At 37.2% G+C, this 27,318-nt stretch overlaps 2 protein-coding genes and 1 long non-coding RNA gene across 3 annotated transcripts in view; 1 reads left to right on the top strand and 2 right to left on the bottom strand.

The window, feature by feature from the left end:
- The window catches only part of LOC125777739 (uncharacterized), a 46,332-nt gene that overhangs the window by 1,022 nt on the left and 17,992 nt on the right, over positions 1–27,318 (bottom strand). The window lies entirely within an intron of this gene.
- On the top strand, positions 848–5,044 carry LOC105225377 (60S ribosomal protein L23). The gene is made up of 4 exons (XM_011203805.4): positions 848–959; positions 1,080–1,163; positions 1,224–1,351; positions 4,814–5,044. The coding sequence occupies exons 1-4, from the start codon at positions 947–949 to the stop codon at positions 5,009–5,011; spliced, it is 423 nt and encodes a 140-aa protein (XP_011202107.1). The 5' UTR covers positions 848–946; the 3' UTR covers positions 5,012–5,044.
- LOC105225379 (inactivation-no-after-potential D protein) lies at positions 5,040–26,579 on the bottom strand. Its single transcript, XM_011203806.4, has 14 exons — positions 26,252–26,579; positions 15,247–15,317; positions 15,095–15,184; positions 14,915–15,037; positions 14,778–14,853; positions 14,517–14,686; positions 14,008–14,098; positions 13,583–13,938; positions 13,101–13,253; positions 12,963–13,034; positions 12,281–12,392; positions 12,047–12,186; positions 5,487–5,783; positions 5,040–5,294 (listed from the first exon to the last, which is right to left on the bottom strand). Exons 1-14 carry the CDS (start codon positions 26,277–26,279, stop codon positions 5,106–5,108), a joined length of 1,968 nt encoding a protein of 655 aa, XP_011202108.2. The 5' UTR covers positions 26,280–26,579; the 3' UTR covers positions 5,040–5,105.

Genomic DNA, 27,318 nt, shown 5'->3' with positions numbered 1-27,318 from the left:
TGTAACAGTTTTCCAGTGCTGACTAGTATTTTTCCAGTGCTGACATGTAGATTGCGCAAAATCAGAGTCGCACGCACAGATTTAGCGTGGATCATTTCAATGAAGTGATTTGGAACTGTCATTTTTGTATGGCGAAATCTTGATAAATTTTTAAGATTAGTGGGATAATCCATTCAACAGCCGAAATAGTGTGATAAAGTGTTGGTCTGAACAAAGTATAAGAGATTTTACCGCTGACAACTTGATTAAAAACTAAGGAAGACCCTTTCTTTCGATAAAGAATTTAACTGATAGATCGCTGCTATCCAGATATTGAGAAAAACATTTTTCAACATTCTGCTGCTGCAGTAAACGGAAAGAAACTGGTTTTCACTTAATCCTAAAGCAAACCGCTTAATGATTTTGCAAAAATTACATAAATAAAGAATTTTTAAATTATTTATGCAATATTATCATCGAATATTAAGATGGTAAAAATTAAATATATTCTTGGAAATGGGATTCTAAGATTGTGCCAAAGCGCAAGAACAACAATTTTTCAAAAGTAATTGTATTCATAATTTCAAAATCAGCCGTTTCGTTTTGTTTTTATGATTCAAACACGAAGACTTCAAGCATTATTATTAAAATACGTTTTATGAGTGATAACTCAACATGAATTTATATTTCAAGATTTTAAATAACGCAAATTCATGAATATGTAAACATAAAATTCATCAGATAAATAAGAGCATTTCTTTCTATACAGCCTTCTATAATGGTATCACGGCTGATTCGACATAATGCAATAGCATCCACTTTTGGCTGCTAATGCCGTATAATTATTTGGATTGAATGTGTGATATTGGTCTTTTTGTAAAATGTCAGAGGTGACAGTTGGCAGCATTGCTTGCCAATTGGCCGCTCTCTTTCTTTTACTTCCTTTTCTTACCGAGCAAGCAGCAAAATGTCGAAGAGAGGTAAAAATAATCGGGAAAAATCGTGGAATTTAACCGAAATATTTATTTTATTAATGTGTAAATTTGTTACAAAAATGTGTACGAGTGTATAGTAATTAATATTTCAATTGTGTGTTTTAGGACGTGGTGGTACCGCGGGTGGAAAATTCCGCATCTCACTTGGTCTGCCAGTGGGCGCCGTGATGAATTGCGCTGATAACACAGGTTCGAAAGCCTTGATTTATTCTGTGTTTATATCTCATTAATTTTTAAATTGTACTTTAGGTGCAAAGAATCTGTTTGTAATTGCTGTACATGGCATTCGCGGTCGTTTGAATCGTCTGCCAGCTGCTGGTGTAGGTGATATGTTTGTAGCCACAGTGAAGAAGGGTAAACCTGAGCTAAGAAAGAAGGTATGTTTTTGGATTAAAGTCACGTTATATCAAATGCATCTTATTAATTATGTGAATTTGTATATTTCACTCTATATTAGTATGTTTGAGAGTTGAGGAAATGGGTTTAACTTGTAAAGTGCATGACAACTATTATATACCAATCCAAGTAGGGTTAGATTCTCGAAATAATAGTCTTTTGTCGGATAAAACGCGGGTCAGTTTTGTAGGACTTGAGGAAATTATAAATGACAATATGTTTTGTGTGCATTTTGTAATTTACTCTAAATGGTTTGGTGTAGTTTGCATTTTTTCCCGAAATTTTATATTAGCATCCCCCGATTACAGGGTTATAGTGGGTACGTATGGATAGAGGCGGTTCTTCAAAGATATATTTATAGTTGCCGGGTTTATGAGATATTTGCGTTTAAAGGCCAAAGATTTAAATATTTAAAGGGCTTCTTACTTCAATTTATAATACATTTTAAATTTTATATCTGATAACACTTCACTAAATTGTTTCTTGTTTTATGATAATTGCTGACGATAACTTTGGTGTCTCGCGTTAAACTGGACATATGCCAATAGAGGAAGTTCTCCCGAAAAAAAATGTATACATTTACAGACGTGCTCGAAATGATAAAATCGACCAAAGTGAACATAGAAATCCATGAATACATTTTTTGGTTTTTGTTTTTTTACTCTGAGCCCTAAACAACCTATTCGAAAAGATAAGAACAAAAAAGAAATAACTATACGAAGATTTATCTACTGTGGAGATATGTACACGACCTGTACTAAGTTGTTTCTTTACGATTTTTAATTAGGTACTTCTGGGGTGCAAAGAATATACATAAGCGTGTCATCTAGAGAGAAGTAAGCATTTTTTTTTTATAATTTTTGAAAATTTTTTTGGTTCGGCATTCCTCGTACCTTTTTCCATATCCGGTCATATGATTTTGTTCGATTAGATAGAGGTCCGAAGACCAGGGCCGACTAAACAGTTGCACAAGTCGACTTACACCGTGCTTCAAGTCATTCCTTCATTTAACATAACACACCATGTGAATACTGAGAAAAGCAAATGCAATAACAAGCTTCACACTTTTCTTTCCAAGCATTGTTTCAGAACTACAGGAAAAGAATAAGGGCAATGGGAATGAAATTCAAGTCATATTGCAATGAGTGCATCAAAACATTTTCAATTTTCCAGTATATTTGTGCATATTATTATTTATTATTGACCTATAATATAGTTAATAGTAGAAATAATAGGCAATAGGACAATAGGAAATTTTCAACTGCTTCAAATAAGTGTTGCTAACGCCAATAGGAATGACTAATTGCCATTCGTATTGCGCCTTAAAACGAAAACGAAAAGGGGAACTGATAAAATGATGTCTCATCAGTTCATAAAACGTTGTGACCCACTGACAAAAGTTCGTCTAAAAATTTGTATTGGCAATCTACAGTACCCACTTCTTCTGTAAGGCCCCTGTCAACGACTTTGTTCGTCTAGGTTAGCAAATATCGGCATTTTTCTTATCTATGAAGTTGGTATTGGCATTTGCAACCACTTTTTTATTGCTTGGAAGTCGTAAATGGTCACCTTTAACGATTTTTGTGATGAGCTCATCCCGCTTTTCGGAAATTTGTTTGCTTCCAGCTACCAATTTTTGCAGGATAATATCGTTGCTGTTGTTAACTCGCTATAATCGCGTCTACGCCAGTAGAGAAGAAAGAATATCATTCTGTAAATAACTTCCAATTGCTGCCTCATATAGGCAAACCTTTCCTTTTTTCTGAAATCTATTTTTAATAACTATCCTATGCTCTTTCGGTTTTAAAGGATTAATATAAATTTAAACATCCCATTTGCTCAAATTCGTCCTCGGATAAGAATATTATAATGTAATAACATTTATTTAGCCCCGATCCGAAATGTACTGGAAAAAAACAAAAATCGGAAGAATAACGTTATTGTATGAAGAGAAATGAAAAATCCCTCATATACCATATGTAGAGTTTTACATAAAGCTAATATACAAGTTATGTTGCAAAAGAAACAGGACTTAAAAAAAACAACAAAAAATTAATATTTTTTTTTTTTATTTTTTGATTCAAAGTAGTTTCCTTGTGTTTGGATACAGCGTTTAGCCCGGTCAATTAGCATTTCAAATGAGTGTTTAAAGTCATTTTTCGGAATGCTCTTGAGAATATCGGTCGTCGCCTTTTGAATAGCTGAAATGTCCTGAAACCAGTGTCCTTTTATGGGCAAATGAAGTTTTCCAAATAGGTAAAAATCACAGGGTGCCAGATCAGGTGAGGAGGGTGAGTGATTAATGGTTAATATGGAGTTTTTTTTGTCAAAAAATCAGTGACAAGCGTCGACCGATGACACGGCGCATTATCGTGCAACAGGCGCCAGGACCCTGCTTCACGGTATTGTGGTCGAGCACGACGAATGCGTGGCAAAGACGCTTCATAACACCATGGTAAAACACAGCATTAATCGTTTGGTGGGACGAACTCTCGGTGTACCATACCCTCGAAATCGTAAAAACAAATCAGCATTGTCTTTATTTTTGACTTCTGAAGACGACTTTTTTCGGTGATGGCTCTCGTCCTCACGACCTTCTTGGAATCACTTAAACCACTCATGCACATTACTACGGGATAGGCACTGATCACCATAAACTTTTTTCATCATTTGAAATGTTTCAGTAAACGTTTTCCCAAGTTTAAAACAAAATTTAATATTAGCTCTTTGTTCAAAATGCATTTTACGACCGATGACCAAAAGCTGCTGTCTCTTTTTGATCGATAACATCGATTGTAGTTATCCAATTGTCTTAAAATTTTTACGAAATGTCAACAAGAGATCAAACTTTTTATTTCATATACCCACCAATAGGTGGCGCCACCAGAACAACAGCAAACAGTTCTATTTAAAAAGTTCCGTTTCTTTTGCGACAGACCTTGTATTATACATCAATCGGACTCATACACTTTCTTGTCTTTATACCTCATGATAGTTCTTTTTTCCTTAATAACCATTTGAAGCTAACTATGTTTTGAAATTAAAGAAGAGCTGACACAATTTTTTGATTATTTCTGAATAAATTGCATTCCTTTCAATATGGATCTTTCTTGTTTTCTAAAATAGTAAAATTGTCACTTGAGAGAATTTGGTTTTTAAGTTCCCTTCGTTTCCAAAATAGCCGCGAACATTTTGTTTTAATAAAGTTTTTTTTTAACAACCGGCTTCCTCAACTGTCTTCCTAAAATCTGTGGTATTAAAAGTTGTCCAAATATATGTACATAAATTATTTTCTTTATCAAATCACTAAAGCATTACTACAGTATATTATTTGGTATATATGGTAATAATGTAACAAGTGTAAAACGTGTTATATGTGTTACAGAGTGTAGGAAATTTAAAAATTTTCCTTTTAATAATAATTGTAATTTTTTTCTTTTAAGGTTATGCCAGCTGTAGTTATCCGGCAACGTAAACCATTCAGAAGGAGGGATGGTGTTTTCATATATTTTGAAGATAATGCGGGGGTTATAGTGAATAATAAAGGTGAAATGAAAGGTTCTGCTATCACTGGACCTGTTGCGAAAGAATGTGCTGACTTGTGGCCCCGTATTGCATCTAATGCCAGTTCAATCGCATAATGTTTTAAATAAATGATATGATACCAACTAAAATATATCGCATTGTTTATTTCAATTACATATAAATGAAATATACAAATATTGTTTATTTAAATTATTTTGACGCTTCAGTGCGACATGTAGGTTTAGGTCTTGTAATTTCCAATGAAATTTTTCCATTGGCTCCTTTGAACAAGGCGTAACATATTTCGAAAGTGCACCCCTCCAAAGAATCCCCATTGAATTTGGTTATGATATCACCACGTTGTAACTTATTATCAATCTCAGCGTAGCCAGAAGGTATCTGAAAACGAGTTGTAAACAGTAAAATTCAATATTTCATATAACTATCTAACATTCTTAAAAATTTTAAGCAACTGCATTCTTCCATTCATGACGTGATCTGAGTATTTTCTAACTTTACGTGATTTGTGATCCAAATTTCTATCATTTATGATTGCATATTGGTATTGAGTTTCAGTAAAAAAAAACTTACAATTTCGGAAATTGTGCAGCCGCGATCATTTGGTGCTAATGAAAGCCCCAAGTCTTTTCCTGGCTTCTTTATAAATTCAACATTGAACTTTTCTACTTCCAACGGGTCAGCTCGAAATACTTGGAATGTTACAACTTTCTCGTACGTTGTGTGGAATATTTGGTGCACTTTTAGTGTCGTCATTTCACTACAATTCACTGGCTTGCTGTTAACTTCCACTATGTGGTCGAAAATATTTAAGCGTTTATCTGCTGCTATCGCTCCATCAGGATAGATGTGGGTTATAATACATCCGGTCTGCAATATAGAATAGATTACAATTTAAAGATTAAATAAGGACCATCGGCTGGGTCAGATTAGAGCCGAAAATTAAGATACTTTTGCAGTTATTTTTGTCTTTTAAATCAGCCGTTGAAACGATTATGAATTTATACTCTTGCAACAGGTTGCTACAGAGTATAATGTTGTTTTAACGGAGTATCAATCCCCGTTACGATGGTAAAGGTTATCCAGGTTGTCGTCGACGTCATCTAGCCGGAGGCCCAGGAAACGTGCTGTTTCCGACGGGGTCGGACCAAAGGGAAAGAGGTTTTAGATGAGGGGTTAGCATGGCATGCAAAGAGATGGCCTGTGTCATGCGGAAACTCATTGCATGCAGGACATGCAGATGCGTGCAACTAATTAACAACGCTAGTAGGAAAAATCCAAATCGGTTGATATTTTCATTTTCGAAAAAAAAATTTCAACTTTGTGTTTTAAAGATAAATTGTGCATATTTAGTTATTGTAAATTAGCTATTTTTTTGTTATAAAAGAGCTTTTTTAAAATAAAGGCATTTTATTTTTTTTCGGGTTTAAAGTTAATATTTCGTTATAAACCCATTACAGTCAATCACGGCTTGATATATAAGAGGCATTATGTCCTTTGGAGTATTATTCCATTATTGTTTAACCATTTAGTACAATTCCTGGAAATTTCAAACTTCATAGGAACGATTTTTTTTTGAAATGTGTCTAAAGATTTTCGATTAAGTTTAAGTCCGGAATGCATGAAAGCCAGTCTAATAGAAGCATCATGGTTTCCTGAAACCATTGTGTTGTACCACGCGCAGTATGTTTTAAGTCGGTATCTTGCAGGTAAATTCACTGTGCGAGCATATTGTTGTTTATGTTTTAAGTCGGTATCTTGCAGGTAAATTCACTGTGCGAGCATATTGTTGTTGTTGTTCTAATGGTTAGCTAATCCTCGTTAGGATGGTAAGGGTTGTTTGTGTTGTCGTCGAGATCATCTAACGGTAGGCCCAAGAAACGTGCTGTTTCGACGGGGTCGGACCAAAGGGAAGAGGGTGTTAGATGGGCGGGGTTTGTGGGGCATGCAAAGAGGTGGCCAGTGTCATGCGGAGACTCGTTGCATGCAGGACATACATTAGGTATGTCGGGGTCGATTCTGGATAAGTAGCAGTTTAACCTGCTACAGTATCCAGAACGAAGTGGCGCTAGGGTCACTCGCGTTTCTCGCGGCAACTGGAGCTCTTCGTCTGCAATAGGTGGTGGTTTGACGCCAAGAACGCCATTCACGGGAAGGGAGTCGGTGAAGTTGTTGATGGCTCCACTGTGAATGGCGGTCAGTGCCTGTCGAAAGTTAGTTGCGTCCGAAGTCTGGTCGGCGTACTGTGCAATGTCGTCGACATAGTGGAGGAATGACCTCTTGATGCTCCTGGGAGGCGGTTCCGCTCCAAGCAGATGGCTGCAGGGGTGATTCCTACGGAAACAACCAAGCAGGAACTGCCTGGAGAGGAGTTGATTATGCTCCTTTACAGGAAGCATGCGCGTCTCACTATGGAGGTGTTCAACGGGAGACATCAGGAGCATCCCGTCGTGGTCCGGAGTGCTGTATTTTGACAGGTCTGAAGTTTCCTCATCTGCGTACCACTGCATCCAGGCGACCATATCGGTGCTGCGTAGTTGAGGACCGGCCGGCCGATTGCCTTGTAAGTTGCCAACAACGTTTCTTTGTCTTTTCCCCATGTGCTGCCGGCTAGCGACTTGAGGATTTTGTTGCGGCTCTGTACCTTGGCGATAATCGCGGTCGTATGGGGAGAGAAGGAGCATAGACTATCGAAGGTTACGCCTAAAATCTTAGGGTTATTGACAGTCGGAATTTTGACGCCATCGACTGCAATATTAAGTTCAAGTCTATACTCCTTCGTCCAGTTTGTGAATATAGTCGCTGTGGATTTGGTGGGTGAAAGTTGGAGGTTTCGTGCAGTGAGGAAACGAGAAAGGTCGGAGAGGTAGCTGTTTACTTTCGAACACATGCCATCTATTCCATTGCCCGACGTCAATATCGTGCAGTCATCTGCGTACGAGGTTATGGAGACCCCCTCTGGTGGTCGAGGAAGTTTCGAGATATAGAAATTAAACAGTAACGGGGAGAGGACACCACCCTGCGGAACCCCCTGTTTAATTCTTCTAAGTTTAGATGTTTCACCTCGAAATAGTACGGATGACTGACGACCGTTCAGATAGTTCATGGTCCACCTCTTAAGCCCTGGAGGGAGAGTGGTTTTTTCAATGTCCTGCAGTAGCGTTGTGTGGTTGACCGTGTCAAAAGCTTTTGACAGGTCTAACGCTACGAGGATCGTTCTTTCGCAGGGTGGTTTCTGGTTGAGGCCACGAACTATCTGGGCGTTTATGACGCTAAGTGCTGTGGTGGTGCTGTGCACTTTGCGGAAACCATGCTGGTGGCTGGCTAGGCTCAGGTGGTGAGTGAAGGTCGGGAGTAACAAGGCCTCAAGTGTCTTCACTACTGGGGAGAGGAGAGTTATCGTTCGATAAGATTGCCCTTTGTTGGCGGGTTTCCCAGGTTTCAGTAGTGGGACCACTCTTCCGACTTTCTACAAATAGGGTATTTGAAGAGTGGTGAGCGACAGGTTGAGGACCTTGGTGAGATATTTTACTCCCTTCGAGCCTAGATGCTTTAACATTAGCATGTTGATTCCGTCTGGGCCGATGGATCTGGATGATTTTGCCTTGTTGATGACACCCTGAACCTCCTCATCGGTGAAAGTAAGTGGCGCGCAGTTGTTTGGCATTTTGCGCAGCCGTCGGTTAACACATCTCTTGGCCTTGTCTGCCGAAGGGTGCAGTGTAAACTGCCGGCTGAAATAGCTCGCGCACTTCTTCGGGTCCAAAAGGCATGACTATTGAATTGAACTTCAAATCAGTCGTTATGTCTCTTCGGGTTAGACAAAGCCTTGACATAAGCCCAAAGTTTACTCCCACCGATGGAGAGGTTGCAGGACTTCAGGTGCTTTATCCATTTCGTCCGCTTATGCTGGTTTACCAATCGCCGAATCTCCAAATTGAGATCCCTTATTCGGATACGTCCGTAGGAATGGGTAGAGCGTTGAAGGTGCTCCCAGTAAATTCCGTGAAGCCGACCCAGTTAGCTTTGTTAAAGCTAAGGAAGGTGCGGTTGTCCACAGAAACAAAATCGAAAGGTTTCTAGATCGGGATAATTATGGGCAAATGGCAGATGGTATTAGACGGTTTTCACCACGAAGTAGCGCACCTATATTCGGGTCGTATCCTGTATGGCAACATGTAACTGGGGAATGTATGTATATATTAAATATTTTGAGCTCGACATCGCACAGTGGCATTTCGGCGGAAAAAATAAGATTTTTCCACTTTCCAATTTCAAAACTTTAATGATTTTGTTTTGTAAAGAAATATTTGGATAAGAAAAATTAAACAAGGTTTTTTATAAAAAGCGAAATTTTATAGTTAAAAAATCTAACAGAAGTCGACAGAAAGTTATTTAATAAAATCAGATTAAAATTATTGTCCAAATAAAGAATTTTTTTTGTGTGTAAGTTTACAGCTATGGCTTTTCTGTTAGTTTTTAGTGAAAATATAGTACCTACTTGTTTATATAAAAAAAGAATTATTGAAATTGGCAAAGTAAGTTAATTTTTATAATTTTTCAAAAATTATACTAAAAAATATCAACTTTTCATTTTTTGATGGAAAAAAACTTTATGTGCTTTGCCTTGCTTAGCCCTCTTACTATAAAAAAATGAAAGCTCCGAGTATGTACTTTCAATTAAAAAAAAAAAACACCGCCAATTACCGTCCCTTTTAGTAACATCGATTTTAATTTGATTTCTTCAACAGACTTCTTATAACTTCGGATCCTTACATAAGTAGCTTAAGGCGTCATTTGAACAAAATTTCCTTAGAACTAGATCCCATTGTTAAAGATATGGTGCTTGCATAATATTGCAAATAAAAACTAATACAATTTTTCGCCTGTTACATATTCAATTAAAACATTGCATATTATATTGGATTTTTATCAAGGTAAAGGTATAAATAACGTCACTTTGCGTTTAAGTTTAATTTTTTTTCATCAGGAGAACTCAATTAAGAAGTGTCCCGAATTTCAAGTCCCTAGGTCCAAAAATAAAAATTTTGGCAATTGCAGTTATATGGGAGGTGGGTGTGTTAGTGGGCGGTTTTCCAAGATTTTTTCAAAATTTCTTAATTTAGTCCAGAGAAGTGTTTCTGCAAAGTTTCATTGTTGTACGACCACTCCTTCTATTTTTTTCCAAGAAATGTATGGAGCGGTGCCACTGTGCATCGCCTGACCGGATAGCTATACCCTGACACTCTAGTATAGTATCCCTGCGGTAATGTTTTCATCGATTAGACGATTCTGCACGGTGTTGTGCAATAAGGGCTGGGGCTAACTTGGTTCCTTGGACCGCAGCTATCGATACGCGTTCCCGGGTGAGGGTGAGGGAGCGGCGTGTATGTGATGTTTGTTGTAGCTGTGGAACACGCAGGGGTGGTTGTCGCACTGTGGTGTTGTTTGGCGAGGAGCCATGTGTTGCTGAGTGGTTCTCGCGCGAGGATTGGAGCAGGATGAAAGTTGGGGAAGGGACAAGTCAGAGTGGGAGCTATGTTGCCCTGAGCTCCTGGGGACCGTGGAGGTCCTCTGTTGGGCACTCGGGGTGAGTGGCGGCGCAGCGCCCGAACTATGTAAAGATTGCACAGCCGTAGAGGCTAGTGTCGCAGTGTTGCGTTGCTAATATGGGGCAACTCATGGTTCACTGTCTATTAGTCTTAAGGTTTGAGCAGGTCGTAAGATGGCTCCATCCGTTGCATGTGTTCACCTGACCGAGGTGGAGTTTGGATGACCGGGTTGGACTCAATGCCAGCACGAGTCAGGAGGATACAGAGCAACCCTACTGCAAGGCATTGCTCTGATGACATCCGGGTCAATTCCGGTGCGTAGAAATAGTGTGCTTCAAGTATGTCACCTTATGACCAAATAATAATGAATAATAAAAGAATGCCTGTTCTATCAAGAATGGGTTGAATCGGATCAATAATCAACAATATTTTGCCCCCTTATATGTAATAGAAAGATTTTCGAACTACCAGTAGACTTTATATCGCATATATCAGCAAATATGTGAGACATTTTAATAATATTGAGCGAGTGTGTTTTTCTAATAACGGTGCATCTCTGTGCCTAAAATGGCTAAAAGCAGGTGAAATCTGGCCTCTGACCCCTTATAACTTACAAACCTTATGCGTCTGAAGGTATTTTCCCGCCTTTGATCCTAGCAAGTTGCAAGAGTATGAAAAGTTCGGTTACACCCGAATTAGTACTGTGGGAAGATATCGCTAGTAAGACAACCGCGTGCACATATCCGGAATGGACCCGGATTTTTGTCCAGCAGAGGACTGTCAACTAGGTTACATTCATCAAAATTTTTGGATAATTTTTTATTCCGTTGCAATAACGAAACATCAACTACTATCACATTTTAACTCGTTAATGTATTTGCGGAACAGAATAGGTATAGACGGGCTTCGAACATTCCTAATCCCATATTAACAAAAACTTTAGCTAAATATGGCCATTCCGCGCCTCTTTTAAATTTTGTAAACTGAACTCTGTAAAAGACTGATATCTAATATACCTAATGCCATATTTTTTTGTCAATGTTTAGAGACTTATAGCTTGTTTTATATTTTCGAAATATACCGTTATGAAGGTATAATAGGGAATAAATATTAATATGTTATAACAATTTAAATATCTGAACAAAATCGTGTTAACTCTTTGAGCAGCACCGGTCTAAAATTTGTACCACTTTTTTTGGTATCTTACGCTCAGGTTGTATATTGTTTGAACTACAAGCATTTTCATTTATTCCAACTAAATAACAGGTTTAAATGTGTAACAAATAATAAATATAACGGATTAATGACACCATCACGTCAGATTTTCAAGTGCAGTTTTTCTGTTTCTACCCGTTTTGTCGTTAATTTCACTTCATTAACCTGGAAATTGTGCATGTAAATGGAATAGGGTGTAAAAAAGTGGTAGAAAATTTCTGAAATCTTTGTCGCTCAAAGTCCGTTCATTTACGAAATCTGTCTTAACTCGTGTTATAGAAAGAAGAGAAATAGTTTTAAGAATGCAAAAAGATGAAAATCTTATAGCAACTCTACGTAGCAGCAATCATGATTTAGAATGCTTACCTTGACATGGTTGTTTTTGCCTCCAACAACTATGACTCCAAGAGGTTTCTTTTCAACTTTCAGTTCAACAAGGATTTTCTTGTTGACTTTGATTTCCGCCACGGAAGGATCCTGTGGCTTTTCAGCTTCTATTTTTGCTTCTGTTTGGGTTATAAATGTTAGTGGTTTAAATTTTCTTTCTTTAATAACCAAGGTTGGAAGACAATAAAATTTCTGAATCGAAAAAATTCAAACCTTCTTTTTTCTTTTCTGCAGCCTCTTTTTCGGCCTTGAGAGCTTCCTCCGATTTCAGAGTCAACAAAACAAGTGTTACTATACCCTCAGCGCGCCTTATTAGTGCAACGGCCTTAAAACATTGAAAATATTTGTTAATTTATAAAGTTATTTCTGATTTACTTGTATTTCTCTATAAACAGATACATACATATGTATGTATGTCTAACCACGCTGAATATGAGCCAGAAAAATAGCTGAGTTTAAAACATTATACATAATTTTCAAGAATATGTGATTCGTAAATACAATATTTCTCAAGTATTCAAAAAACCTTACAATTAATTTTACATTGACTCCGCTATGACAATGAATACTTAAAATAAAATTTTTAATTATTTTGTTAGGGCATTTGATCTCATTATACTTTTATAGCCTAGACAGTACAATATACATAAATATTATGGAAAGCATTAACGTGAGTAAGCCATAGCGACCCAACTGAAAAGGAACATAAAAGGGTGAAATCCGCAGTGACTTAGCAAGACAGAATCACTATTTTACTATCAAATGGTTTTTGTCCGTTTGACAAGTCATAATGATAATATGTGTAATATAATATAAATCTTCATTTTTGTAATGAAATAGAAAAACGATTTTTTTTGCTTTCGACATGTAAAAACTATTTTAATTTCAAAAATACCTCATCGTAATTTGATTCCAAAGTAACATCTTTGTTTACCGCTAATAACATATCACCGACTTTTACTCCAGCCTGTAAGGATGTTTATTACTGATTTATTTGTACAAGTAAAAAAGATAAGAGTAAGCAATATATTACCGCTACTGCATTGGATTCTTCACGCAAATCGGATATAAATATACCGTTGCCCACTTCGACATGTTTTCCATATATAACCATAATTCCTAAAAATCCTTCCTTTTTAACTTGTACTGAACGGGCATTGGGATATAAATCGAATAAAAACTTGGTCTGCAAAAGATTAAGGAAATAATACGAGTAGTTATTATTCAGAAGTTAACACTTACATGCATACGTACATACATACTGTATATATAATATATATATATAATATATATATATATATAGATATATATAAAAACTGGCTTCAAAAACGTTGACTAAAATGTAAGAATAGCAAAACTATAGGCAAGGTAAAACTTTAAGTCATCAGTGATAATATAAGCTTCACTCTTGTTTCATAATAACTCTTTTGCTCGAAGTGAACATGTTTAAACTTTGCTATGATACATTTTAGAAGTCAGGCTATATTTGAAATATCAGTTTATATTGCCACTTACATCATCGACTTCCTTGGGGAACTTCTTTATGGGCTTTACCGATATGCCTTCATCATTGTCTTTTCTGCGTGATGTTATAAGGATAATTCTCTCTGTGTCGATGTTTTTGAATATCACTGAGGCATTCAAATGGCAACGGTTCTGTAAAACATTTCCGTTCACCTCGAGTATCTCATCGCCCGGTTTTATATCCAACGAAGCTAATAGGCCATTGGAATTTATTCCAGCTACAAAGCAAGCCATTTTTCTTCTATCCTTGTGGCCGGCTAAGGCCAATCCTAGTGAGGTATTCGGCGCGCGCGTCACTTCTATTTTCCGCAAATCTTTCATTAAATTATAACGTTTCTTGATTTTCGCTGTAACAATAAAATATTCACATATACATCCAAGTCCGAAAAATCCTAAATAAATAATCATCTTCATACCCATTGTGTATCCGAACTCATCGGGTTGTTCTTTGTCTCGTTCTTTCTCTTGTTTATTGAGTTTACAATTACCGGCGGACGCTCGATCAATCTATAATAATTTATTATGTGTAAGTGTTAAACTAAAAATTAAAATGCTAAATCAAACAGCTTTCAATATGGCAACTTGTTGGTATTATTATTATTAGAAGAAATATACAGTCAGAGAGTTTTTGACTAACTCCGAACTAAAGGTGGTGAACTGAGAACTAAATTGAACCAAAGTCACATCGATTGTAAAAAAAAATACTCATTAAAAGACTTTAGTGAAATCTGTAAAGCGGACGGCAATTAAAATTCCAGATTTTTAAGAAATTACATCTACAATTTTTTCAAATGTCAATTTTTTCAAAAGCAGCGGTGGGATTGTCAATAATAAAATTTGATAGTTCGGAAGAAGTGGTAGCTGCTTTAATTGGAGTAAAAATGTAATTGGTTCGTGTAAGTCAATGAAGCATGAGTTATATTACCTCATATCCAGATTCTGTTCGAATTCGACCAGTCATATCTCGTGTGTCCTCGTCATCCTCATCATTGGCTGTAAAATTCGAAGCTGGTTTCTGGCGAATGGAAGCGGAAAACGCGGGATTTCGCGTGGTTTCTTTAGGAGCCGAACTTTTATTCGCAGACAATGGCGGTTCTTAAAGAAATATGATGCCATAATTACTTAGTTATTTTCAAATAATTTAAAATAACTTTTTCAAACTTAAAATTTGTAAATGTTTAAGCACCTGGAGCAAATTTTGCTTTGGCTTGCACATAACCATTTTCGTTGCGTTGATCACGTTCCGACGTTTTCTTCTCATCCTATTTAAATGCAAATAAACATTTAGGAATCGTTTAGGTATTATTAAAGACCTAAACATACCTTCCCATAAGTTTGAATTTCAAGATTTATTTTGATGCCAGCATCTTTAATTAGCTCAATAACCGCTTGTTCTGTAGCGTTTCGCACATCTTTATTGTTTAACGACAATATCCGATCTCCCACCTAAAAGTTATCAGTTATCATTCAGTAGGAGTTACAACATTTCGATAAAACAATCACCTTTAGTTTCCCACACAAGTGGGCAGGGCTGTCTGGGACTATACCTTTTATAAAAATTCCGGACGTCTTCGAGTTTGGTGAGTCTTTAACCTTTTGAAATTATAAGCAATTGGAGTTAAGTTTATCAGCATTCAAATTTTTCATTTAATCACCTCTCCTCTAACTATACAAATTCCAAATGACTTCTTTCCGGTTTTATCCAAAGTTACTGTGTGAATGTGATCTGAAATAAAAATTATATATTTTTAATTTACATTAAATTAAAAATCTACAACGCCAGGCAGACTGAAAAATTTCTACGAGAGGGAGCCACTAGCATTGAACGAATTTGATTAGGTGTTAGAGCTAAAGTTATAACGGGTGATTTTTTTGAGGTTAGGATTTTCATGCATTAGTATTTGACAGATCACGTGGGATTTCAGACATGGTGTCAAAGAGAAAGATGCTCAGTATGCTTTGACATTTCATCATGAATAGACTTACTAACGAGCAACGCTTGCAAATCTTTGAATTTTATTACCAAAATCAGTGTTCGGTTCGAAATGTGTTTATCGACAAATTTTGTTCAGCGATGAGGCTCATTTCTGGTTGAATGGCTACGTAAATAAGCAAAATTGCCGCATTTGGGGTGAAGAGCAACCAGAAGCCGTTCAAGAACTGCCCATGCATCCCGAAAAATGCACTGTTTGGTGTGGTTTGTACGCTGGTGGAATCATTGGACCGTATTTTTTCAAAGATGCTGTTGGACGCAACGTTACGGTGAATGGCGATCGCTATCGTTCGATGCTAACAAACTTTTTGTTGCCAAAAATGGAAGAACTGAACTTGGTTGACATGTGGTTTCAACAAGATGGCGCTACATGCCACACAGCTCGCGATTCTATGGCCATTTTGAGGGAAAACTTCGGACAACAATTCATCTCAAGAAATGGACCCGTAAGTTGGCCACCAAGATCATGCGATTTAACGCCTTTAGACTATTTTTTGTGGGGCTACGTCAAGTCTAAAGTCTACAGAAATAAGCCAGCAACTATTCCAGCTTTGGAAGACAACATTTCCGAAGAAATTCGGGCTATTCCGGCCGAAATGCTCGAAAAAGTTGCCCAAAATTGGACTTTCCGAATGGACCACCTAAGACGCAGCCGCGGTCAACATTTAAATGAAATTATCTTCAAAAAGTAAATGTCATGAACCAATCTAACGTTTCAAATAAAGAACCGATGAGATTTTGCAAATTTTATGCGTTTTTTTTTTTTAAAAAGTTATCAAGCTCTTAAAAAATCACCCTTTAGTTATGAGGATGTCAAAATAATATTATATAATAATATAAACCAAACTTTATTCACATTGGTCGTGTAGTTACTGAGGTTTTATTTGGACCCATTGTCTAATTTTATTATGCAACCCTGATAAACTAGCAGTATATGTATGGTATGATTATGAAAAAAGTCTTACAATTTTTTGCGCAATCCGCAAACGAGCGAAATTAGCGGAGTCATAAAAGACAAGAGTTAGATCTTAAGGGGCTATACCAGTGTGACGCATGAAAAATTAAGCGATTTTCGTGAATTTTTTTAAGAGAAAGTACGCGATTGAATATTTCAAACTTCTTTGAGCGTAATAAGGTATATTTTCAGCAATATTTTAGGATTTTTTTTACAAAAATGTTAAATAATAACGGAGTTATGGGCTCTCTTCGGAGGTGCCAAAAAAAAGTGCCCCAACTGCTGGCATGATTCCGGCCGAATGAGTAGCTCAAACAAAAAAAATTGAGAAGTTTATAAAACTTAAAAATATTTCCTATACAGTGAACTACGATCTCTGAAAAATATCCAAAATTAAGAAAATGGCGTAATTTTGTAAAAAAAAAATCGTTTTTTACGAAAAAAATGGTCGTTTTTTAATGCCAAATTGACAATTTTCAACCAATCAAAAAGATCGTAGTCTATTGTATAGGAAATATAAACTATACCCAGTTTTAATTTGAAGTCGATCGGTGAATTTCTCGTTGAGTTATGATGTCAGCAATTTTGAAAAATGTCGTTTCGAGAAAAGCGCGTTTAGAGTTTCACTTATACACATACATATGTTTGCATCTCTGAGCGGTCGCTGTTTAGAACGCTGCCATTCAAAAACTATTCAAGATACGACCTTGCCGATTTCACAGGATATTTTTGAATATATAAACTATCGATAAAGCAAAGCCCCTTAAGCTGCTCAGCAACAGAAACAAAAATTTCAACAGCCAAAATTAAGAATTAGATTAAATTATTTTTTTTTATTTTTAAATGTTAGTTGTTAAGAGTAGATAAAATATTTTTTGTAATGGTAAAGAGTGAGTCTGTTAGATCAAATGTGCTGGAATGAGAATTGAAATCGTGACATATACGGCAGAATGGTTCGTTTAATTCAAAATTTGTTCTAGAAAATTTTAAAAGTAAAGGTCTAAATTGCTTGATAGAGCGAGTAAGAACGTTAAAATTAATATAAGAGAGAGATGGACTACAGACTGACCCATTCATGAGTTTTTCCCAGAGACTGGCGAGTGTAGGGAGATTTATAAGTTTTAAGCGGTTATTATAATGCAAAAAGTAAAAATTGTTTTGAACGGACTCTCACTTCTCCGAATGGACTTGACAACTAGGGTTCCAAACCACAGAAGCATACTCTAATATAGGTCTCACCAAAGATGTAAAACTAATTTTTGTGGTTCTCTAAATTCTTTAGACCAACGTTTAACAAAATTAAGAGCGCCTTTAGCTTTAAAAAACGTGGAAAATGCGTGAAGATTAAAATTGAGTTTGGGGTCCATAGTTACTCCCCGATCAACAAAACTGCATACTTGCTCCAACCTAAAGTTTTGTATTACGTATGAAGTAGGGTCTACAGAGCTATGTGAAAAGCACATCGTTTCACATTTTTTAAGGTTCAATGGCATGTAATTTCTAACACACCAGGAAACTAGATTGCTTAAGTCTGTTCGCAACTGATATCTTTCGCTATTTGAAGTATACGTTTTAAAAAGTTTTACATCGTCACTATATAATAAAACTCATGAATACTTAATAACAGATGATATGCCATTAATAAATAACAAGAACAAAATTGGAACAAGAGGCTACCTTGAGGAACGCTTGAAGGAACATTGATTATGTCAGAAAAAGTATCGTTAAATATAACTTATTGAGTTCCATTACGAATATAAGAAGCAACTCATTTTAGAAATGTTGGTTGAAAACCAAAAAGATCAAGTTTATTCAAAAGAATTGAATGGTTTGCTTTATCAAAAGCTGTACTAAAATCGGTGTATATAACATCAGTATGCTTTTCTCCCATTAGTTACTGTAGATTTGCCTCTACGAAAACCGTGCTGAAAACAAGAAATTAGTCTAGAAATCCAGAAGGTTATTTCGTCTGTTATAATTGCTTCAAAAAGTTTAGGTATTGCTGACAACTTTGCTATTTCCCTATTGTTCAAACATGTTCATTGCTTCAAAGGGTCGAATTCAGCAATATACCTGTATTTAGACATTTTTAAATTCTTTAGACATGTTAAATAAGATAAGAAATATATAATTCTAACTATTGTAATAAATTATACAGTCCACATATGTATATTAGATAAGGCAGAGACAATACAAAACGTACATAAATAAACACATAAAAATATATGAATTTATATGCAACACACATACATATACTTGTATACAGCATCCATATGCAATACGCTTACACTCAAATATCTATATATATAAAAGAAAGTTGATGTTAGTTACACCATTTATAACTCAAGAACGGCTGAACCGATTTGGCTCAAAATTGGTGGAGAGGTAGCTTAGAATCAGGGTAAGGACATAGGATACCTTTTATCTCTTTATGTCAAAATTTAATACAACTCATAAATACAAAAATTATATTTTAAATCATAAGCATTTGTTCAAAATTTATGTTTGTAGGAATCATTTAAATATATGCGTACAATTTTAAACAGTCTTCTCAAAAATAATACAATTGCTAAATATTTGGAATAGAAGAAAAGAACTGCAACCAAATACGCAGTATAATAGATTATAACTGGCTCAGTAATCAGTCGTTGAGTATGTATTATAGCACGTGCTTCCCAAAAGGCTGATGTCATAACCTTTCCCGCCGTCTTTTTCGTTTTTGCTCGCCTGAGAACCGGTTCATCATGTGCAGTCCACTACAATGACTGTCGATTGGACTCCAGTGGGAAATGATGGAGCTATGTTTCTATCACTGACGAAAAATTTCGGCTTTATTCTTTAGAGAGCACTTAAACACTTCTCAGAATCAGTTATTCGTCGTTTTTGTTGGATTATGAACTTGCGAGGCACCTACTTTGCTCATTTCGCCTGTTTCCAGGTTAGCAAATATCTTTTCAACGGTGGATTTCCCTGAGCCCAAATTCAACAGTATTTTCCCCAAAAAGCCAAATGCTTTATTAACACACGAAATGATTTATAATCCATTTTTTTGTAAACTAACACATGTTGCTATTCACTAGCAAATGCGATGGACGGGACAAGGACAGAGACGAGTAGGTCCTTGTGACATTTACTACAGTGGCCATATAAAGGAGCGCAGGTTTGGTGTGGGATTCGTGGTGGGAGAGAGACTCCGTCGCCGAGTACTATCATTCACTCCGGAGAATGAACGTCTAGCCACAATCCGCATCAAAGCGAGGTTCTTCAACATATCGCTGATTTGCGCCCACGCCCCGACGGAAGAGAAGGACGATGTGACCAAAGATGCCTTTTATGAGTGCTTGGAGCGCACTTATGTGAGATGCCCCCGTCACGATGTAAAAATCGTGCTTGGCGACTTCAACGCCAGGGTGGGCAAAGAAGGTATCTTTGGTACTACGGTCGGTAAATTCAGCCTCCACGACGAAACTTCCTCAAATGGGTTGAGGCTGATCGACTTCGCCGGGGCCCGAAATATGGTTATCTGTAGTACTAGATTCCAGCATAAGAAGATCCATCAAGCTACCTGGCTGTCTCCGGATCGAAAAACTACCAACCAGATCGATCATGTTGTGATAGACGGAAGACACGTCTCCAGTGTTTTAGATGTGCGTGCGCTCCGAGGTCCTAACATCGACTCGGACCACTATCTTGTTGCAGCTAAGATTCGCACCCGCCTCTGTGCAGCAAAAAACGCACGCCAACAAACACAAGGAAGGTTCGACGTCGAGAAGCTGCAATCACAACATACAGCCGAACGATTCGCTACTCGGCTTGCACTCCTGCTCTCTGAGAGCACTCGTCAACAACTCGGTATAAGGGAACTGTGGGACGGCATTTCAAATTCTTTACGTACAGCTGCAACCGAAACCATTGGTTTTCGGAAAGTGCAAAAGAACAGCTGGTACGACGAGGAGTGCCGTGTCGCAGCGGAGAGAAAACAGGCTGCCTACCTCGCAACGTTACGATCGACCACAACACGTGCGGGATGGGATAGATACCGAGAGTTGAAGAGGGAAGCGAGACGCATTTGCAGACAGAAGAAGAAAGAGGCCGAAATGCGTGAGTACGAACAGCTCGATAAGCTGGCCGACAGGGGTAATGCTCGAAAATTCTACGAAAAGATGCGGCGACTTACAGAAGGTTTCAAGACCGGAGCATACTCCTGTAGAACCCCCCAAGGTGATCTAGTTACCGATGCCCAGAGCATACTTAAATTATGGAGGGAACACTTCTCCAACCTGCTGAATGGCAGTGATAGCACAACACCGGGAGAAGGCGAACCCGATTCCCCAATCGATGACGATGGAGCAGACGTTCCATTGCCCGATCATGAAGAAGTTCGAATAGCAATTGCCCGCCTGAAAAACAACAAAGCGGCAGGGGCCGATGGATTGCCGGCCGAGCTATTCAAACACGGCGGCGAAGAACTGATAAGGAGCATGCATCAACTTCTTTGTAAAATATGGTCGGACGAAAGCATGCCCAACGATTGGAATCTAAGTGTGCTCTGCCCAATCCATAAAAAAGGAGACCCCACAATCTGCGCCAACTACCGTGGGATTAGCCTCCTCAACATCGCATATAAGGTTCTGTCGAGCGTATTGTGTGAAAGATTAAAGCCCACCGTCAACAAACTGATTGGACCTTATCAGTGTGGCTTCAGACCTGGTAAATCAACAACCGACCAGATATTCACCATGCGCCAAATCTTGGAAAAGACCCGTGAAAGGAGAATCGACACTCACCACCTATTCGTCGATTTCAAAGCTGCTTTCGACAGCACGAAAAGGAGCTGCCTTTATGCCGCGATGTCTGAATTTGGTATCCCCGCAAAACTAATACGGCTGTGTAAACTGACGTTGAGCAACACGAAAAGCTCCGTCAGGATCGGGAAGGACCTCTCCGAGCCGTTCGATACCAAACGAGGTTTCAGACAAGGCGACTCCCTATCGTGCGACTTTTTCAACCTGCTTCTGGAGAAAATAGTTCGAGCTGCAGAACTCAACAGAGAAGGTACCATCTTCTATAAGAGTGTACAACTGCTGGCGTATGCCGATGATATTGATATCATAGGCCTCAACACCCGCGCCGTTAGTTCTGCTTTCTCCAGACTGGACAAGGAAGCAAAAGAAATGGGTCTGGCAGTGAACGAGGGCAAGACGAAATATCTCCTGTCATCAAACAAACAGTCGTCGCACTCGCGACTTGGCACTCACGTCACTGTTGACAGTCATAACTTTGAAGTTGTAGATAATTTCGTCTATCTTGGAACCAGCGTAAACACCACCAACAACGTCAGCCTAGAAATCCAACGCAGGATAACTCTTGCCAACAGGTGCTACTTCGGACTAAGTAGGCAATTGAGAAGCAAAGTCCTCTCTCGACAAACAAAAACCAAACTCTATAAGTCACTCATAATTCCCGTCCTGCTATATGGTGCAGAGGCCTGGACGATGTCAACAACAGATGAGTCGACGTTGCGAGTTTTCGAGAGAAAAGTTCTGCGAAAGATTTATGGTTCTTTGATGGAACGATGAGCTGTACGAGATATACGATGACATTGACATAGTTCAGCGAATTAAAAGACAGCGGCTACGCTGGCTAGGTCATGTTGTCCGGATGGACGAAAACACTCCAGCTCTGAAAGTATTCGACGCAGTACCCGCCGCGGGAAGCAGAGGAAGAGGAAGACCTCCACTCCGGTGGAAGGACCAAGTGGAGAAGGACCTGGCCTCGCTTGGAATATCCAATTGGCGCCACGTAGCGAAAAGAAGAAACGACTGGCGCGCTGTTGTTGACTCGGCTATAATCGCATAAGCGGTGTCTACGCCAATTAAGAAGAAGAAGAAGAACACAAGTTTCTTCACAAAATATTATATCTCATTAACTAATAATTATAATCCAACTACTAGAAATCACATAGATGGTAGTGGTAGTATTACCTAACTATCAGCCACAGTGAAGTGTGGACGGGTCCACTAGTACAATAATATAAACATATTTATTTAGGTTTGGGCAATTGATTACAAATGCACATGTACACTTAAAAACAACCCAAACCATGCAACATAAATTTGATGATAACACACGCACACACATGCATTGCATTGTACAGCTAAAAACAATCCCATGTGGTGTGCAGTCCATACACATACATATATTTTTAATTAGGTAAGTAAGACTTCAAAAATAATATATAAGGCTTACAAATTTAAAAAATAAAATTGGAATGAAAGATTTCTCACTCGACAAAGACTTTTTCATTTCCCCCACCAGTGATAAAGTTGATAAAATCTTTATTGAGTTTAAATACCTATAGTTTTCAATGGATGGCTTAAATCCGCTCTTATGCAAAGGAATTATATGTGACTTTTTCCATATAAATCTATTGTTTAAGAAAGCATGAGGGAATCATATCTGGGCCATAACTAAATGATTGCTCTAACATATTTAAATTATATAAGACGTCTGCTTTGGAAATGGTGGGTGCATTAATTACATAAATCGGACATAACTTGTGCTGATGCGGAGCAATTTTCGGAGATTTTGAAGAGTAATTGGACCTAAAGAATTCAGCAACATATTAGAAATTGTATGATTGTCACTGGACTTACATACTTCTAGTAGATTATAAATTAGAAATCTTGCGTTTGGAGTTGACGAAACCATAAAGCAACATGGATTACGTATAATATTATTTTTTACTTTGTTTATACGAGGGTTGCTATATATATTTCTGGCCTAGGCAACACTAAGTGTTGCCAGGTGCAATCTGACATTTCCATTGGAAAGTTTGACATTTTTTAGCATAACATCACTCAGAACGTTTTGTAAAAAATTCATCTCGGCCAAAAAATGGAATTAACTCGTGAACATTTTCGTGCGATCATTTTTCACAACTTTCGACGTGGATTATCACGACAAGAGTGCATCGATGAACTAAAATCTTTGTATGGCTATGAAGCACCATCCTATAGCACTGTGAAAAACTGTTACAACGAATTCAATCGTGGCCGACGCTCGCTCAAAGACGAATTCCGTGAAGGTCGTCCAAAAACAGCCGTTGTGCCAGAAAACATCGATGCCGTACGTGAACTGATAATGCAAGACCGTTATGTAACATACCTTCAGATAGAGGCATGCCTATGCATTTCTCCCACCAGCATACATTCGATATTGCATGAACACCTGGCCGTAAAAAAGGTTTGTTCTCGTTGGATCCCGCACAATTTGACAATCGCTCAAAAAAAGGCTCGTGTGATTGGTGTAAAGAAATGCTGAAAAAATACGATCGCGGTGCTTCAAAAGACGTTTATAAGATCGTCGCAGGTGACGAATCATGGATCTATGCCCGAAACAAAACAGCAATCGACCGTGTGGGTTTTCCAAGACGAGCCAAATCCAACGAAAGTTATTCGTGGAAGAAGCACTTCGAAGCAAATGGTCGCCTGTTTCTTCGGCAGAACTGGTCATGTGGCGACTGTTCCGCTTGAGCAACGTAGGACGATCAATTCTGAGTGGTACACCACCATTTGTTTGCCTTAAGTCTTCGGAGAAATTCGAAAAACGAACAAGATAAGACGAATCATTGTGCACCATGACAATGCGAGCTCTCACACATCGGCTCAAACCAGCGCCTTTTTGACCGGCCAAAACGTCGAATTGCCCTGACTTGGCACCCAATGAATTATTTTTATTCCCACACATCAAGAAAATAATGCGTGGTCAACGATTTTCGTCGCCAGAAGATGCTGTTGAAGCATTCAAAAACCATGGACACTACCTCCTATTTGAAATTAAATTTTCGGATGTCTGTAACACCTTATGTCATCAACTGTGGTATCCGCAGCAAGTCTTGATATGAAAATTGACTTTTTCCGCGGTATTACAACTAAATTTTTATTACCTGACTTATAGTTATTTGGAAGCAGATCCTAAGAAGTTTTTCGCTTACCATGTTCAGTTACAGTTTTCTCTGTATTCTGAGCAGACGAAATCTTCTCTCCGTGAGGACAAGAGGAGGAAAGATTGATGAGGTCAATGTTGGGTGGGGGCATTCTTTTTAAGGATGATGCAGTGGTCTCTTCATCAGACGGACGTTTAGAGGAAGGTTTTTGAACATTTCATAATACCTAAATTTTTCGGTAAGGGTTTCAAGTTCACGGCTAATCTCCTTAACATTATTGAGCGCTTGCCTAAAGACTTTAAATAATTCAATTTCTGTCGGTCTGCATTTTAGATCAGCGCAAGCCCTTACTATCAAGAATATAATCCAATATCCTGCCTGTCAGTTCAGCACATTTAAAATGGGCAAGCCCGTCACATAGCCAGCAAGAAACAAAGCGATCCGACTCACAATTCGGGAAATTGCAAGTCATAATGACAAAAAAACAATATTGAATAAAAATAGAAAAAAATTAAATAACAAAAGTAAAAAGAGCAATGAAAAAAATATTATTAAAGAAATAAATGCAATAAAATAATTGGTATCAAAGCTTACAACTAATGTAGCGAGCAGTTTGAGATGCACTGTAACACACGAAAAGTAAGAAACTAGATTATGGTTTTTTAAGAAAATATCTAATATTTAAAAAAGTGTTCTAGATATTATTAATATATTATGTCGAAGCAGTAAAGAACTTCTATTTCATTTCTATGAAAATATAATTAACTCAGTTTTTTAAGAATCAACTTAAATTACATCATACTTTATTAAAACTGTTCGTTGATTCACGCAGCATTTCTTTTAAAAGTGAATAAAAATAAGTAAATAAGACTTAATAAAGTTGTTGTCATTTCCCGCCGTTTCCATTTGAAATCACATTAAAAAACGAGCCCCATCCTACAAAGGGCTCATATGATTATAAAAATGCATATTTCCGATTAGTACAGGGTCAGTTTTCTTGATATTGTTAATACTTTTGAATTTGATAAAAATTTGCATTCTGTGTGAAATTTTACCTTGTTTCATGACATTTTACTAAATGTCAAATACATTATTCACTAGAAACAACAAACTTATAACATATTATTGAACCATAGCACTCAAGACTTCCATATACAGATTAATACCGCGTTGTGGTTCTTTAGGTGCTTCACACAGAGAAAAAACACGATAAAGTTTACTTCAGGCACCAATGGATTTACAAATAGGTATATGTAGAGCTTGAAGATGAAAATAATGTCATTACATGTCTTAAATAAAAACCTTAGCTTGAAGCAAATAACATTTAAATGCTATGAAACGCAATTGATTCGATGGCCACTTATTTAAGAAATTAAAAACATTAAAGTCCTATTCAAGAGTCTTTCCATAAAGGCGAGACTGTTACAAACTAATATTTAATTTTTTGTCTTGACGGAATTCAAAATTAAAATGTAAGCTTTTTCATACATTGGTTGGTTCGCACACAAATGTTCAAATACAATGAGGTTAAGGACACACATATACATTTTGCTACACCGAATTTCCAACAAGACATTGATAATTTTCTCGAAAAATTGCTTGAGTTGGACGTTTTTATATTTTTAATTATTGTAACATTTATAATAAATTCACAGCGTTGTTGTAGTTGGAATTGCTAACTCAAAGTTAACGGCCGTTTTTATTCTCGGATATATAAAAGGTATAGCAATTAATTTGAGTGCCCACGAACTGAAGGTCACTTACCGCCACTGCCAGAGTTAATTTGCACCATTTTGAAATTTAATATTCAAGCCTTATGATGTTTTAAAGTTTAGTTACTTTCACCGTAAGGATATTATTAAAAACATAAGTTCAATAAATAACTCCGATGTGATATTTATGCGCGTATGTACTTGCTACAACTGTCTTTTCAGTTCATTGTTTATAATATATAGTGGTAACTATTTAAGAATTTAAAGTCGAATAATGGAAGAAAATTTTGAAGAGCTCGCGGACGAGCTCGAACTATCCAAATGAAAATAGCGCCTAAACTGATTTGTAAACCGTTTTGACTGACTAACTAGCTTCGTTTGTCTTCAGTTTTTTATTTCTATGCCTCATACTTGTCGAATATGGAAGGTAACATTAGACGGATATCGATTATTGATTCCGTGGCAGGGCTTAACTGTTAGTTAATTTTGTTCATACAACCGAACGAAGAGCTGTAAGAATACTTGATTATTTTGTACGAATTTCTTTTTACGGCGAATCTTATGAAAGTGCCTTCGTTTTCTGATGTTTAACATTTTAATGTTAAATTCCATTGCTACATACAACTTTCATTACGTTTACTTAAATTTACAGAGACAAATAGACAAGCTGTTTGTATTTTGTTTTACGGCGGTGGGAAATCGTTGCGCCACAAAGGAAGCCGTGCAAGTTGAAGCCGACACAACAAAGACGGATCGATATTGATGGCATGCGAATATTTGTAATTCTAAAAAATAACAGAAAATGATATCACATTACCTAGACATGCCTACTTAAATTTTATGTATTTTTATTTAAAGACATTCAATAAAATATTACTTTAATTCACATATACTCAGTTGTAAATTTAAAAGGACAGTTGCGGTATATAATATTCATTTAATTAATTGTAGAGTGCGAATTTAGAAACCCGGTTAAACATGGTATTAGTACATATATTAGGTGTTATATATCAATACTAATTGTTTACTTTATCATTGAGATATTTTAATTGTTCTCACTTACATAAGGTCTGTATTATTGGAGATCAAAATGACGAGACGAATTGAATTCCATGTGGC

The sequence above is a fragment of the Bactrocera dorsalis genome, chromosome 3 (assembly GCF_023373825.1).
Source record: "Bactrocera dorsalis isolate Fly_Bdor chromosome 3, ASM2337382v1, whole genome shotgun sequence".
NCBI classification, from domain to species: domain Eukaryota; kingdom Metazoa; phylum Arthropoda; class Insecta; order Diptera; family Tephritidae; genus Bactrocera; species Bactrocera dorsalis.
The sequence above is the reverse complement of the archived record's forward strand: the minus strand, read 5'-3'. Positions and strand labels throughout refer to the sequence as shown.

Coding starts and splice junctions, on each gene's coding strand:
- LOC105225377 (XM_011203805.4), top strand. Junction 1,164..1,223: donor GAATTGCGCTGATAACACAG/GTTCGAAAGCCT, acceptor ATTGTACTTTAG/GTGCAAAGAATCTGTTTGTA. Junction 1,352..4,813: donor AACCTGAGCTAAGAAAGAAG/GTATGTTTTTGG, acceptor TTTTCTTTTAAG/GTTATGCCAGCTGTAGTTAT.
- LOC105225379 (XM_011203806.4), bottom strand. CDS start 26,279: ATGGTGCAAATTAACTCTGGCAGTGGCG. Junction 14,854..14,914: donor AAATTCAAACTTATGGGAAG/GTATGTTTAGGT, acceptor GCATTTAAATAG/GATGAGAAGAAAACGTCGGA. Junction 14,099..14,516: donor GAACAGAATCTGGATATGAG/GTAATATAACTC, acceptor AAATTATTATAG/ATTGATCGAGCGTCCGCCGG.